The 15,543-nt window shown below is 40.4% G+C and overlaps 1 protein-coding gene across 3 annotated transcripts in view; it reads left to right on the top strand.

Moving 5' to 3' along the window:
* Nucleotides 1–6,395: 6,395 nt before the first annotated feature.
* Nucleotides 6,396–15,543, top strand: part of ANLN (anillin actin binding protein) — a 29,162-nt gene continuing 20,014 nt past the window's right edge. The window contains exons 1-8 of one of the 3 annotated variants that reach the window (XM_042042849.1): nt 6,396–6,518; nt 10,677–10,830; nt 11,203–11,487; nt 11,905–12,251; nt 12,956–13,178; nt 14,087–14,280; nt 14,417–14,524; nt 15,007–15,127. In XM_042042849.1, the coding sequence (XP_041898783.1) occupies nt 6,501–6,518; nt 10,677–10,830; nt 11,203–11,487; nt 11,905–12,251; nt 12,956–13,178; nt 14,087–14,280; nt 14,417–14,524; nt 15,007–15,127 (1,450 nt within the window). In that variant the 5' untranslated portion in view covers nt 6,396–6,500. Of the gene's footprint in view, nt 6,519–6,952; nt 7,102–10,676; nt 10,831–11,202; nt 11,488–11,904; nt 12,252–12,955; nt 13,179–14,086; nt 14,281–14,416; nt 14,525–15,006; nt 15,128–15,543 lie in introns of those variants that run through there. The other 2 variants (XM_042042850.1, XM_042042851.1) reach the window with 2 other exon arrangements.

The following is a 15,543-nucleotide window of genomic DNA, read 5'->3' as shown; positions in this document are numbered from 1 at the left end:
CTTGCAAACAGCTGTTAGGAAGCAGCAGCTCTCTTCATGGCCCAAGATCTGCACCATCTCCATGTGGGCTCTGGCTTGAGGCAGCCAAAGGCCCTGGAGATGTAGAGAGACGTGTTCAGAGTTCTCACAATTCTCATCACCACGGGAAGAATGAAAGAAGAATTATTTAAATTAACCTCTTGGCCATTTCCATGCCCTTCATCTTCTTTCATGCTTTATTGTAAGGTGAGGCAACCCTTCATTGTATCACACCCAGGCATTCAGTGACACTGTGTTTGTACTATAGACTGCTAATTTAGGTTTTATTCCACCAGATGCTTCTGTCCCTCTCATTAACGAAGAGTCATGGTCTTATTTTTATATTCCATTAGTAAGCCTATTTTCTGTGTCATAGCAGTTTGTTAAGCAAAAGCAGATTGAAATATTAAGGATATTTACTCATCTCTAACACATCCTCAGTGTAATTATATATGTAGTTTGTACTGAAGCTAAGGGACCAGTGTCCCTCATGAGTATGTGTGTGGAAAATATCATTTCAGTTATGTTTATTTAAATTTCAGTAGAAACATCTGTTTCTTATTTCAGATACGCATTTTTTTTCCAAATGTTGAAAAAGAGATTTCCAAAGCAAGACACTGAGCAGCCTAAAATCCTGTCCAAGTAGCACCCTCTAGTGTAAACATGCTACTTTTGCAGAAAGGATTTCATGATACTTTATGGCTGTTTTTTTCTAAAGAACTGACATAGAAAGTGAAAAAAACTACCGTGAACGCATGTAAAACCCACTTCATATCCTTAGATCTTTCCCTATTGAGCAAAGCATATAGGATACACTTAATTTGAAGCACCTATTTTGGTTTTAAAAACTTTCAGGTGATTTTGTAGGTAACATTCTTGGCCTTCCTTATAAATAATTTATTTTTATGTGTGTCCTGTAGTTTCATTTATTTATTTAAAATAAGATGGAAAGAGGTCAGAAAATTATCACCTGTTAAACTTATAGCCTATTGAGTCTTTTAAAAAAAGCTAGAGCTGATAGAACACTTTTTTTTTAGTGAAAAATGGTTTCTTAACAAGAATCTCCTAATTTTTCCATTGTTCAGAAAATTATTTCAAGAATATAAAATGCGATACAATTTGGCTGGTGAAACTGCTGATGTGATTATGTGATTACTCCATTTGCACTATGCTGTAGTTGCAAGCAAGTCTCAGGTACTGAGACATCCTGGTCTCAATTAACATCGTGGCACTTAAGTACTCTCACGTCCTTTGCTTCAGTTCAGAATTTTTATGTCAGCAAATGGTACATCTGTACCATAGGGATAAAGAAAAGGGGGTATTTTACCTTGAGACAAAAGAAGGAAGTCTCATTCTCCTTCTCCTGTGTAAATCAGTTAGGAGACCTAAATGAACAGTCGTGAGAAACTTTCTGTGATTTAGCAATACAAATGCAATATTATACTGACTGAAGACAATAAATCTTTTGAGAATGCATGACATGCAAATATTTCTTAACTCCCACAACCTTGTAAAAAAGCAGAGTTCAAGCACCCAGAGATCTTTTTCTGAAACTGCGTCCATTTGACAACTTTGTTGTTAATGAAATATGTTTGTCTCATTCCTTGTTTCACTACTTCTCAATTTTAATATATCTTCTTTCTTTTCTTCTGTTTCTTTCTTATCATCCCTTGTTATTTGCTATTTTTCACTCATCTTGTTTTACTTCTTTCTCCCCATAATCATAGAATCATTAAGGTGGGAAAAGACCTCTACGATCATCGAGTTCAACCATTAACCTCTAATGTTTTTGCTTTTCCCTACAGCTTTGATTTTTGTGCGATTTTTCCTTCAGTTGCTCTTCATATGAGAGCTTCTGTAATATTTTCCCTCAGCAAGTGTCCACATCAAAGGATTTTTCCCCCAAATACACTTGTCAAGGCAGAGTAATGAATGAATCCTTTTGGTAATGGAAAACACAATCCCAGGTAAAATTACGCTGTAACGGCTATGGGGTCTTGCATTGTTTTAGTCTGGGTGAGCTGGTTATGAATTTCCTATATTCAGACTATTAGGAGAGAGACTTGTGCTCTGAGCATTGCTAATTTAAATCCATGTCACACATTGGGTTACTCACTCATGAAACCTGTCTTGTTCCTGACGTAAATATATTCCTTTACTGGATAATGTCAGCCTAAATTGCCTCTGTGATTATCATAGGAGCTGACAAAAGCAGTATAATCACCTTTGACTTGGCTTAGAGAACATATCCTAAATGCTGCCCATCAAAATGTTTTTGATTATGAAACATTTGTAATAGAAAATACAGATTAATCCAAACTGCAGCATTTTGCCAGACTATGGATCAGCCCTTCTATTCACTCTTTGGAGGTGAAATTGCCTTTTTCCAGGCCAGCTCTGTGGCATCCTGGGATATTCAAGAGGATTTGAGAGCACAATTTGCTCTTCATTTCAGAATCACTGAAAGGATGGATATTATATTCTTACTGCTCTTCTGTAGTGCAGGATTCCCTTATTACAGGGGTCCTGCTGAGGGGCCTGTGAAGAGGGGAATTTCTTACAGCCTGACTTCAACTTAGACATAACGAAGACACAGAGTCCGACCTGTACCACACATCCTTCAGGATCCACTGGAGGCAAAAAAGAAGGTGGGCCAGGGGAAAGAGATGTCCTCAAGAAGCTCTGCAAGGGCTGTCTCCTTGTCTCTTCCCCAAGGTTCTTTCACCTTTGTTTGAAGTCATGGGGAAGAATTAATTCTAATGGGACTATAGTCCAGAAATTCTGATGCACAGCACAGTGTGCTAGGCCACACATTTGCTTCTCCTCTCTGTGGATTGCCATGCAATCCTACTACTAGGTGGGAAATGGCTATCAGAATCATGACAGCTCTCCAGCTGATTAGTGGAAGAGGGGATTTTTTCTGGTAAAAAACACTTCCTGAAAGTAAATCTACACACCAAGGAATATTACACTACTCTAATGCACTGTATTACAATGCTACAGATTGAATCTGCTTGCAAGGACAAGATAGGTGAGCATTGACTTTCATTTTGAGTTATTAAACAGCGAATAAAAGGAAATTAGAAGATGGAAAGTACTAATTTTCTCTAATTGACAGGATTTTTCTGTGCATCAAAGGAAGCATCTTGCTCATCTTTCCTTTGGAATCAGAATTGTGAATTCAGTTTCTCAGCAGAAAGGAAGTTTTAGGAAATATTCTCTGAGGATTACAGAATGGAGCTACACAGTGAGCTACACTGTGAGCATTTTCAGTGTCAATATTATAGATTTCTGATTGTACTGGTATTATAAGGAAGCCAGAGATAAAAACACTCTGGCATGTGTTCTGCCTACTAGTTAAAAAGTGCTCCACTCTTATTAAAGTGCTAGTGCAAACATCTATAGCCTTCTGAAATGGAAATACACCCCTGAAAAAAGTCAATATGCATTACAATTTTTGAAGGAAAATTTGGGAAAGTAAAAACGTTCTTCTTGCCATGTTAAAAAAAAAAAAAAACTGGCTGCAGTGCACAAGTTCTCCCATGAAAACTGCAAGCCAGCAAAAATTGTTCCCAAAGTGCTTCGTATTGTGTTACTTCTTGTTACAGAAAGAATTGTTTTCATTAGCTTATGCCTGGCAAGAAGACATCTTAAACCATATCACGTGAGGGGAGGAGACAGTGAAGGGCGTGATTCATAATTTTTGAATGCAAAAGTCTGACATAAAATATAAAGCTGTTAAACAGGCAGAGGTGGCTCATTGTTCTGCTGGTTTCACATGGCATTCTTTTCTTTCCCTCTTTTTCTTCATGCCTTCACATTGCAAAAGATCAGTGGATTTCTTTTTCCCCATAAGTTGCTGTAGAAATAGTTTTAGTCATTTATTTAAAAATCATGTAACTCCAACTGAAAATTCCATTGCTAAGGGCTGTACCCCCACCACTAGGCAGACAACAAACCTCGTTTCTATAGCACAGTTCTTGAAAATGACTGACTTTCTTTGGCTTCTTAGAGTGATAAAAGGGATACATTTACTGTCCACTGGTTTCCTGGAAGACAGACATAACTCCTTGACAAGATGAGAAACTAAGTATTCAATTTATTTCTAGCAGGACCTCAATGAATCTGGATTGAAATGATGAAGAATTTATTGGCTCTGTAGAGAGCAAAAGGAAAGGACATTTGTCACATATATACTGCATTGATTTAAGCAGTTATACCCTCCTAGGAGTCTCCATTTCATTTTTCAGAGTAAACTGTAGAGAAATATATTTTCCAAGAAATATATTGCACAGAATAAACATCACTATTTTCCTCTTTTTTAACAATGATTAGCACATGTCAGTATTATGTGCACATCATTATGTACACAAACAGAGCAGCCGCCCCCACTCTGTCGGCCCCCAGGCTGAGCATCATGTGCTACACTGTGTCATTTGAAAGACACCAGCAATGGAAATGCACCAAGCCACATTTGGAAATGCACCACGGACAGATGGAGCTGCACCATATAAATCCCACAGACTCACATGTAAAGCAGAAAGCATGTTTCGATTGCAGTAATTTGGTATTATTAAAAGGGCTCAAATTGTGCATGACTTTTCTTCCTTTGAGATAGTACGAGAAAGAAAGGATCTAATGGTAATTCTCTGTATTTTCTGCCAAGGACTTTGAGCTCCATATTGGCTATTTTGTCTTCTGGTGTTTTCGTGCACTGATTCTCTACTGCTCCATTAATGGAATGTTTCTGTTGTTTACCAGTGATAGCTAAACCTGGTTTTTCCTGAAGGAAATAAAGCCTGTTCCTTCTTACCACTGAACAGGCTGGTTCATAGATTATGAATGAGTGACAAGTCCCATCTGGTAAGTCCCAGTTTTCTGCCTGGTGTGTGAGCAAGTTCTGACACTGGACCTTGGACTGCTCCAACCCATGTTTACCTGAGAACAGTGCAGAGATGTTTGTTTGCCAGAGTGTCTAATCTTGAAGATTTCTTCAGAAAAGTATTATTTGATATTGTAGTTTCAGATTCTGCTGCACACTGATGCCATGCTGTTTGTAAATAAGACATTGGAAGGATTTTTTAATGAGGGACAGTTAGAAGAGTGTTGGTTTGTTTAGCAAGGCAAAGTAAAGGCTGGACGAAAAGACTGCTGCATATAAACAGTCAAAGAGGCAAGAAGCACAGCACTGGTGAAGAAAGGCATTCATGCAAGGTAATGAACACTTTTTGCATACAAGCAAAAAAGTATAAAGGGGTGTCAATACATATGGATAGACTGGAAATTTGACAAGGTTTATTCACTGGGGCAGTCAAACCTATAGCAGCCTCCCAAGGGGAATGGCAGATATGAAAAAAACCAAGCTGTATTTGTGATTATGCTCAAAACATGTATGGGAAAGGAGTTTGGGATGGTGCACGGATAGCAAGGTGTGAACCTCATCAACCAGTGGGTCTCTGCTAATTCTCCACTGAGAAAGGTCTGCCAGTGAAATGGTGCAAGGGACAGCTGTAGGAAGTGGTGGGTGAGGTTTCATGAGACCCACCGGCTGTAGTACGAAGAGAAACTCAAAACCCATGAGAAGGACCAGTAAGTTTCACAGCTGCACTGGGTAAGTATCCTCTCCATTTACTGTGTCACATAAAAATCATGTTTTCCACTGACACCTCCATGTCAATGCCAGGTGAAAAATTAATCTTCCAGGCTCAGGGCACACTCCTACTGAGCAGCTGCAGCAAGATGTGTGGTCAACTGGACACTATTGCTCTACTTGCCTGTAAAACAGGCGAAAGCCTTTTCTTTAGAAGAGGGACTGCCAGTAAGGAAGGTGAGGACAAGAGGACATAGTCTTTAAGCTGTGCCAACGGAGGTTTAGGTCGGATATTAGGAGGAATCTTTTCACAGAATGAATGATTAGATATCGGAAAGTGCTGCCCGGGGAGGTGGGGGAGTCGGTGGAGTCCCCGTCCCTGGAGGTGTTTACGGAAAGACTGGAAGTGTCACTCAGTGCCACGGCCTGGTCGACAGAGTGGTGTTCGGTCACAGGTTGCGCTCGATGATCTCGGAAGTCTTTTCCAAAGGAATTCCGTGGCAGAGCAGCCACGGCTGGATGGACTCCGGGCACGCAACACAAGGAAGCCCTGGGCGGCAGGGCCGCACACAGGGTCAGACGCAGAACGCGGGGATGCAGCTCGCGGAGCCAGCCGCGATCCCATACCCAGGGAAGCGGGATCGCCCGCCCTTCCGGCCGCCGCCAGCCCCTCAGGTCCCCCCGCGCGGGCGGGCGGGCGCGTGCGGCCGGATTGGGCGGCGCTCCTGTCAATCAGCGCCCGCGTGCGCGCACCGCCCCCTCTTCCCGTCGTGCCCGCGCGCGGCGGGCGCTGAAATTCAAATCCCGGTAGCGGTTGGGGCGGGAGTTCGGCTCTTCGCGGGCGGCCCTGGCGAGCGGACCCTGCGCGAGCGGCGGCGACGGCGGCACCGCGATGGACCCCTTCACCGAGGTGAGGGCATGGCCCGGCCCGGCTCCTGGGTCGTCAGCTGGGGAGGCGGCGAGTTGTCAGGGTCGGGGACCGCAGGGAAGGGAGCCGGTTGGGGTCCGAAGGGAAGGGAGCTGCTCCTTGCACCGCGCTCTCCGGGCGGGATAGTTGCTCCTGGCTGAGCCCTGTCAGCCACCCTCGTCCTCGCTCGCGGGGGCATTTGCGGGCTTGCAGCGACCCTCTTTCCCGGCAGCGGGGAGACCCTCGCTGCCCCGCCCCGCCTTGCTCCTGCCGGTGCCTCCTCTCCCGGAGCCGCCCGGGCGCTGTCAGATCCTGCTGGGAGAGGACAGAGCATGGGTGATTCGTGCAAGGGCTTGCGGAGGAGAGGCCCTTCCCAAGGCGGGCGTCTGCCTTTCATGCGCGTCTGGCAGATAAGATTTTCAGCGGGCACGGGAGGGACCCCGGGAGCAGATGGGAGCGCTGTTGACGCACTCTGTGCCTGCCATACCTAAAGGTCGGATCATAAGTCTGCCCAAAGCGGAGACCATCTGATAAAAAATGCGTCCTATTTGGCACTATTGCCACCTGCGACTGGTCATATTCGTTGGTAGGCACAGTTTCTCTCTTTTTTTTTTTTTTTTTTTTTTAAAACCCATCAGTTGTGAGGGTGCATTGGCTGTGTGTGTGCTTAAGTTATACAGAGGCAAAATTGTAGCAAAATGAGGAATTGACCACCTTGAATCTGTCTGAAGGTTGAAGGTTTCTTAAAGATGCTGTGCTTTATACTTCTGATTTCATGTCAGAGGTATAAAGTTTTAAAGCCGTCTTGTGACGGCTTTGAGAAATGTCATAGTAACAAGGGCCTTCAATCCACAGCCTGCGTAAATAAAACCTGAACTACGTAAAAAAAAAATTCAAATCAGCTACAGTGATTAAATACTCTCTCCTCCCCTTTTAAACAATCTGTTTATCAAACTGACATGCTTCAAATAATTTGGATGCCCAAAAAAGGTGACTGAACAGATCTGATTTTAAAAAGATGAACATAAGGTGTTCATCCGAATAGATTTACTAAATGTGTTATGCCAAGGCAGTTCTACCCTACCCCCATGTAAAGTTTTGCTAAGTGTAAACATCTAAAACCTTCTTCCTTAGTTGGTAGTGAGTGACATGATCCAGCATGTCTTAAATAAACTTCAAGTTCAGACTACTGAATCAAGTTTAAAATGGTTTTGCATACTGGGAGGTATTCCAACCTCTACACGCCCTTCTTGTGCATAAGCTAACTTTGAAATGCTTTGAAAATGACCAACTGTGAGGCCGCTCCCCAGAGTAAACTTCATTCAAGTGCTAGCCAGTATTGCAGTGTGCATAAAAAGTCAGTTTATCAAGAATACTTCTGCTGTGGAGGACATTCCACTGTTGTGTAAAGTTCTGACCAATATTAGTGTCCTAGTATTGAAGTTTAGTCACTTTCCCCAAAGTTCTGTGAAAAGAAAGCCTTTTACCACCTATTTATGTTCTGTGGTTTGTGTTGCTATTTTTTTTTTCTTTTAATATAATCTTCCCTTAGTTTAAGTGTTTTCAGATAATCTTTGTCTACAAATTACCACAGTCTATTACTTGCAGGGACCTGGTGAGGCATTGTAAGTGTTGATTATGTAAAACAGTGTAATTTGAGCCTTAATTGGATGAAGCATACTGTTAATTCAGTGTATGCTGATCCCTTTGGCATAGCAAATTTTGTCTGTGTCTCAGTGAATTTAAGCTCAAATAAATCTTTCTGTAAGATTCAGTGGGATGCTTTCAAATCAGTTCTGAAATAATGTTTCTTTTGGTTAATCTTGCAAGGAAAAGCTAATAACCTTCTGAATTTCAACCAAATTATTAATTCAGATCGCACAGGGGAGATGGTGCAGTGGGTGCTTTTTCAGGATCGCAAGGAACATGCTGATTGTGACTTTATAGCTGATTTTGTAACTCACCTTTCTTGCACAGAAGGCTTTGTTAGAAGTAGTCTAGGTTATTTAGTACTTTGAAGTAGTTTTTAATATTCTTAGAGGCAAGTATGGTTTCCTAGCATGGGGGATGAGCAAAGAGAAATAAGCGATGCAGTTGTTTGGAGAAAATTTGCAAATGTGAGATTTGAAGTTAACTGTTCCTTCAATTGCTCCCTTTGCTCTATCCTGCTAGTAAAGCAGGGTAATTAGAACAAATTCTTGTAATCATATATATGGGCCTGAGTGTCTTCTCTAATATGTACTTTAAAACATACTTTTGTAAAACTGAGGTGGTCCATTAACATTTGAAGTTTTTTTCTGATTTTTAGAAAGTGCTTTTGTAACACAGTGATCCTCTGATTTTGACTTAGTAGTCTTCAGATTCCTTGATGTAATAAAGTAGGTAATGCTCTCACGCACTTCATGTGGTTCTTGGGGCTGTTCTGTGCAGGGTCAGGAGCTGGACTTCTAGTGGGTCCCTTCCAACTCAGGATATTCTAGGATTTTAGACTTCTATGATACTCTGAAACTTTGTCATTAGAACAGTTGGAGAATGTACTTGGAGAGATTACCCTGTTGATGAACTTGGAAAGTAATCCTCTAGTTGTGGAGTGTGGCTTACTCATCGTGTGTTAACAGCACCGTTGGAATAATGGCAGTTGCATGGAAAATTTGAGATGCAAGAAGCCAATAGGAGCCGGAGCTGAACAACAGAGGCGTGCATTCTTGGGAAGTGACATCTCATTTGTAACAACTGAAACTCTATTTTGCTCAACTAACAAAACAGAAAGGAATGTGACTCTATTTGAATAGAACTGTAGGAATACTGTTGTAAGAGATGGTCAACTTTTTGCAAGAACTGTTAATTTAACTCGCCTTTGGGATTTTTTTTTTAATGTGGGTATTATGTGTGTTTTGTAGTTCTGCATTTTGGAAATAAGGAAAGCTGACTTGGGAACACAACTAACATGGAACCTGCATTGAAGGCACTCATAGCATTTTATGCAGTGTGGTTTGGGATTTTTTTTTCCAAATTCCTTCTCTTCTGTGAAAGTTAGCAAAGCTGAGATTTGCTTTCACAAAAAAACTGTTGAGATTGACATTCTGTTTGTCCTGTGTTGCCCTACAATGGAACATTGTTTAACACTTCAGCCTTAGACAGCTAAAAATGTGAAATGTGTATTTAATTGCTGTGCAACAGGACAGATAATAGCTGGCACAGTTCTCACAATAATTTATGTGCCACCAAACAAGTGCAGTTTATATGCTTCCCTTTAAAGGCCATTAGTTCAATCTCACAATTTCTTGTCTCAAAGGACCTTAAAACCTCGATCAAAAGAGTAATTAAGTATCCTTTAGGTGTGATCAAACTGAGTGATAATGACTTACAAGTGCTATATTTAAAGCAAACAAACAAACCACAGCCTATTTTAAACTTGAATACTGTAAGGAATCATTTTGTACTAGTGTGGAACATTTACTAAAACAGCTATTTTGTATTGAATATAATCAGAGTACTCAAATTTCCAATGGGCAGCAAATGAAAAAGAATGTTTTTATATAGCTTTATTAGTATCTCTTTATATGTTTTTCTGCATAGAGATAGCTTAATAAACAGGCTGTTTATCATAATATAGCTAGCTATATCATCAGTCTATTCTTAAAATTTAGGCTTGAGGCAAAGAAATTCACCTTTTGATTTAGGGGGTATAATAACATTTTTTTTTTTTTAAATATTGACTGCCATGCATTTATTTGTTGAACTTTTTTACGACCTCTTGACAATCGCTTCAATGCTGTTTATTTTGTTACAGGGCTAGTGCCAGTCAGGTGACTTGACCAGATGCTTTAGCAATGTGTCAGAAAACCCTACTAGCAAGACTTGACAGATCAAGACTGTCATATGGTGATTCAGGATAAAAAAAAAATTACTTTCAAACATTTCTGATGACTTTGGGGTCTATAGGAGCCCCTCCTCTTTAATTTTGCCATTACTTGTGTCTCTCTAGCCTGATTTTTTTTTTCAGAGCCAAGCTAGTTGGAGACAATAGTTGATTTAATGACTGAAATTTGGAACCTACCAGCTATATATGCTAAACAGAATTCCACCATCTTTTACTCTGAGCCATTACTAGTTAACACACTGCAGTCTGTGGTAACACATGACTTATTGATCACTCAGAAACTCCTCGAAAGAACCCGTGCCAGGCGAGAGAACCTGCAGAGGAAAATGGCGGAGCGGCCCAAGATGGGGGCGAGACCCACAATGCAGACCAAGAGAGCCAGAGAGCCTTTGGCAGACACTGGTAACCAGGCACCTCTTCCTGGTGATGAAGGTATTTTGCAACATGTTTAATAAAGATTGTCTTGATAGAGGTCCCATTTTCTTTCCAAAGGGAAAGTGAAACCACTGAGCATTTATCTTAAACTAAACAGTGATGGATGCAGTTACCTGGCCACTAGGACTAGCTCGTGTTTAGCTGGACCTGAGAGCAGGTGTGTCAAGTCATTAGTAAGCTATTTAGAAATAATTGTGTAGTGCCAAAGAGAGTGCCTTGTGCTTGGTAGATTTGGGAAGGGCATTTTTTTGGGAAGCATATTAGGGTATTCATAAACCACAACTTTATTTGCACTACAATTTTGTATTGTCGGGAAAATATTTTAGATTGTTTGAATACTAATTTGCTTGAATACTCTGACCCATCCAGTAAAACCAGATACAAAGCCATCACCATCAAAGAGGCTCTGCTCAAACGATACAGAGACTCAGGCCTCTAGTTCGGAGAACATACAACCAGTTCCTTCAAGTTCCACAAGCCATGATTCCCCTCAGATGACTTCAGAATCACATGAAACGACTTCTAACAGAGCTTCATTGGTCCAGCCTCTTGAGAAAGTAAAACCAAATACCAAGTCAGAAACTCCTGCAGCCCCTTCAGTCAAAACACGTATGCAGAAGTTGGCAGAACAGCGGCGCTGCTGGGATAGTGAGGGTATGTTTCACTTGTTAAGCACCATTGGTGTCTCTCTGTGTTTGTATTGATGATTATGTTGGCTAGAATAAGATAATTTTGTGTGTGTGAAGGTTAATGTTTTCATAAAGAGTTCTAAGACAACACTAAGGCAGGCCTGAAATATTGAAGCTGTTGTCTACAGCTTAATTTTAAACTTTTTTTTCCTCTACTAGTCTGATGCCTTGCTCCTCACAACAGTGACATAAAACTAGTAAACTGCTTGATTAAAAATGTTTAATTTGATTAGTCTCAATGCCTCCAGGGATAGTAGTTTGATTCTGCTGATGGCAGGAACATCTAATTGTTGATAAACTCAATATATAGTACAATGCAAAAGACGCAAATATATCTCAATGTATTTTGTTAGCGAAATAAATGTGCTTTCCTTTTTTTCAGATCCCTCTGAATGTGTGCCTCTGTCTCCTCTCCAGTCAAAAGATCTGTCTGTTTCTCCACCTAAGCAGAGATCTAATGCCCTGACAAGTGAAACCCCTATTGGGAGAAGAGGCCGTTTAGCTAACCTTGCTGCTACTATTGGTTCCTGGGAAGATGACCTAAGTCATCCATCTGCAAAGCAAAACAATGCACAAGAACAGCCTGGCACTACTTGTTTATCCAAATTGTCCACTACAAGTGGAGCATCTGCTAGAATCAATAGTAGCAGTGTAAAGCAGGAAGCTGCATCCTGTTCTCAAAGGCTTGTTGAGGCTTCTATTAATAAACCAGCAAACTCAAAGAGAGCGGTGAGTGTCTGATTTAGTTGCTGATTAAAAATTGATTTGAGTATTGTATTGGGGCGGACAAATGTTAGCACATAACTGTTTAATCTGGATCTAAAGATTTGGTGTGAGTCATCTTAGTCTATTTACAACTTCTGCTTTATTGCAATCCCACATGCCCTTTTTTAATAGCAGATATGAAACAGCTTAGCATTCCTTTTATTGAGACTTAAAGATGAGAGTACTTATGTGTTTTGTCAATGTCAATGTACTTGATTGCTGCTCTTGACCATCAGAAGGGGGACTTGTTACAGAGATACTGGCTTTCACTCTGTAACTTCATGTAGTTGATTGTCTGAAATCGTAAATATTATTGCTGTACAAAGACTTAATCAGAATGATGAAATTACTAGTACCAGACACCTATTGTTCAATTTATGCCATTTCTGCAATGACAGTATCTGCCATGTGCATTCATGTTTAGAGAAATGTGGGAATATACCTGAAATAGCTGGCAAGAGCACCTGGAATCAAATGCTGAAACAATTTGAAATACTGGATAAAAAAAATCTATTAAAAGCTTAACACCTGGCTTTTTCTTTTGTTGAAGGAATATATGTATTAGGTGATAGTATGATATGCAGAGTGCTTTCATCCTTTTTCCTCTTGAGAGAATAAGAATGTAAGTCTCATGGTTTTTTTTTTTTTTTCCTTTTTCCCTTGTTGAGGATCCAAACAAATTTTTACCACAATCCTCAAGAGTCACTGCTCCCTGTTCTAAAGAATCTGAAGTACAACAACTGCCAACAGAGAATCTCTGCAGTCCTCGGAAAACTGAAGATAAACAGCAAACAGCAAAGTCAGCTTTGCCTCAACCAGTTCAGTCCAAAGCAGAGCCAGTCAAAGGAACACATGTGCAACTTGAACCTAAGGGTAAACCCACAACACCAGGTAGGCTGTTTTTCAGCTTCTGTAAATATTCATTCAAATTAGGCCTATGTGTTCTGTGTTGAAAACTACATATTTAAGAATTTAAGGTACCATACCAGATAATACCTATTTCCAGCTGTAACTTGAATAAAATGCTGATGAGTTCTGTGATAATTGTTGTAAGTTGTACAGCTTCTGTACTTTGCAGGGGACATTTTCTTGGACATGGTTTTAGTAACTCTTAAGAGCAAAAGCAGCCTAACATGTAAACTGAAATCTTTCAAAGTTTATTTCAGATGGTTGGATACTGTATGTATCCATTCAATATAATGTTAAGAGCCAGCATATTTAGAAGAAATCAAAGCTTGGTGCCACATAGGTGCTCTAACTTTGTGGTGTCTTTATTTTCAGTGGTAGCACTGATGTCAAAACAAGTGAACATCCCCAGTTTTAAATTCAACTGCTTATTATGTCAGAAATCTGGACTAACAGCTTGAACTCTTTGAAGTGGTGGCCAGAAAAGCAAGTGTTCGTCTTTAGATATGCTGACAATAAAAGACAAGCTTAATCAAGTAGGGTGGATGCCAAACAATATATCTGCCTCATATACAAGATTGCTTATTTTCATGAGAGATACAAGTGGGGCTGGTTGTGGAGGAAATTTGGAAAAGGCAAACCAGTTTAAATAACTGGTGTGTTACATGTGGACTGTAGTAAGAGACAGACATCTTCTTGCTCTGATTTACTGTTTTATTAATATCAGTGTTATGATTTGCACTTCAGGTTCAGTTTGTATTAAGTATAATGGAGTAAGAGCTATAAAGGAGACAGCTTAATTGCTTCTCTGGGAACCTTCATCAGGATACAAAGTTGCAGTGATTTCTTTATTTTTGAGAGTTTCTTTCAAGGCAAAACAATTGTTCTTGTAGGGGGATCAGGAATTAAGCCCTTCCTGGAACGCTTTGGGGAGTGCTGTCAAGAGCGTAGTGCACGCAGCCCTGCTACGAATACTCCGGGGTGCAGAACACCCATTGTTACCCCAAATACAAGGACAATCCAGGAGAGGCTTCTCAAACAAAATGAAAATTCCTCTACTGCCAGTTTAGCCCTTCAACTTAAACAGGTATGAGTTGTTACATTCATAGCTAACTTATAAGCTTGGGGAAGGTTATTACTGTTCTGCACCTACCTGAAGAATCTGAAATTTTGTCACATCTTAAAGCTGTCAGCTTTTCTCCCATTTCCCTTCATTTCTTTAGGAACGTGAACGAGAACTTGCATGCCTTCGTGGCCGATTTGATAGGGGCAATCTGTGGAGTGCAGAGAAAAGTGACAGTTCAAAGAGGAAGCTTCCAGAAGCTAAAATGGTAATGTGTTACCTCATCAATCAAGATAAGATAGTCTGGATTGCTTTAACATGTTCTGAACACAGGGTTAGATGTGGAAATGTATATAAGAGATAAAAACCTATGCTTTGGGAATGCCTGGGGTGCACAAGATGACTTGTCAAGTGATTTGTATGATTATTAAAGAATTACTAGATTTTTTTACCTCTTGTAGACTTAACTAAGACAAGTGATACTGCGTTGAGCCAATTGATTTATTTACTTCTTGACAATGTTAAGTGTGGGGGGTTTTATGTTCTATAACTGCAAAAGCAAAAGAGCTCCTCATGCAAGCATTTAATATTTACTACTTCAGCTAAATATCTTAGATAAATAAATAGGATACTGGATAGGCAACCTCTTTTTCCTAGCAGGTGTTAAAATGTGGGTTTTTTCTGGTAGTTTTTTTTTTTAGTCACTTTGAACATTACCGCCTGAATGCATTCTGTTTTTATTCTTGCCAGGAAAGCCAATCTCAGACTAGTCCAAAACATCCTTCTAGCTCAGATGCCTCTGCTCTTGCATCATCAGAAGACACACCAGCAGGTGACAGGCCAGCAAAGTCTCCCAGTGTGGAGTCTTCGGGTGAGTCACAGTTTGCCTGTGACTAGTGCTGTACTGGAGCACTGCACTAGATATTCATGAGCAGAGAAAAAGGCCAGTAACACTGACATGTGGAACTGGACCCTCCTTTGGTTACTGATTGTCTTATCTAAGTCTTCTCATATGATAGTAGTACTCTGCACTCCTGTACCACTTGGAAGGATGGCAAGGCAAGATTCTCTTTGGTTTTTAATGGGTATACCTGTGTTTCAAACTTTATTGGAGGTTAAGTGTAGGGAAGTGAATGACAATTATCAGTTACAGATTTAGTCTATTCTGTACCTGAGTATCCAAATTTCCACAAGAATCTAGTGGAGGGAACATTTCCCTTGTCAGTATCCCTTTATGATATTAATTATTATGGTAGGACACATGAAAAGAATTTTGAGGTGCTCCTG

Source organism: Corvus kubaryi, unplaced genomic scaffold (assembly GCF_017639235.1).
Source record: "Corvus kubaryi isolate FWS band 111438036 unplaced genomic scaffold, C.kubaryi_AGA036_p1.0 37398, whole genome shotgun sequence".
NCBI classification, from domain to species: domain Eukaryota; kingdom Metazoa; phylum Chordata; class Aves; order Passeriformes; family Corvidae; genus Corvus; species Corvus kubaryi.
Note: the sequence above shows the minus strand (reverse complement) of the source record. Positions and strands in the feature narration are given on the sequence as shown.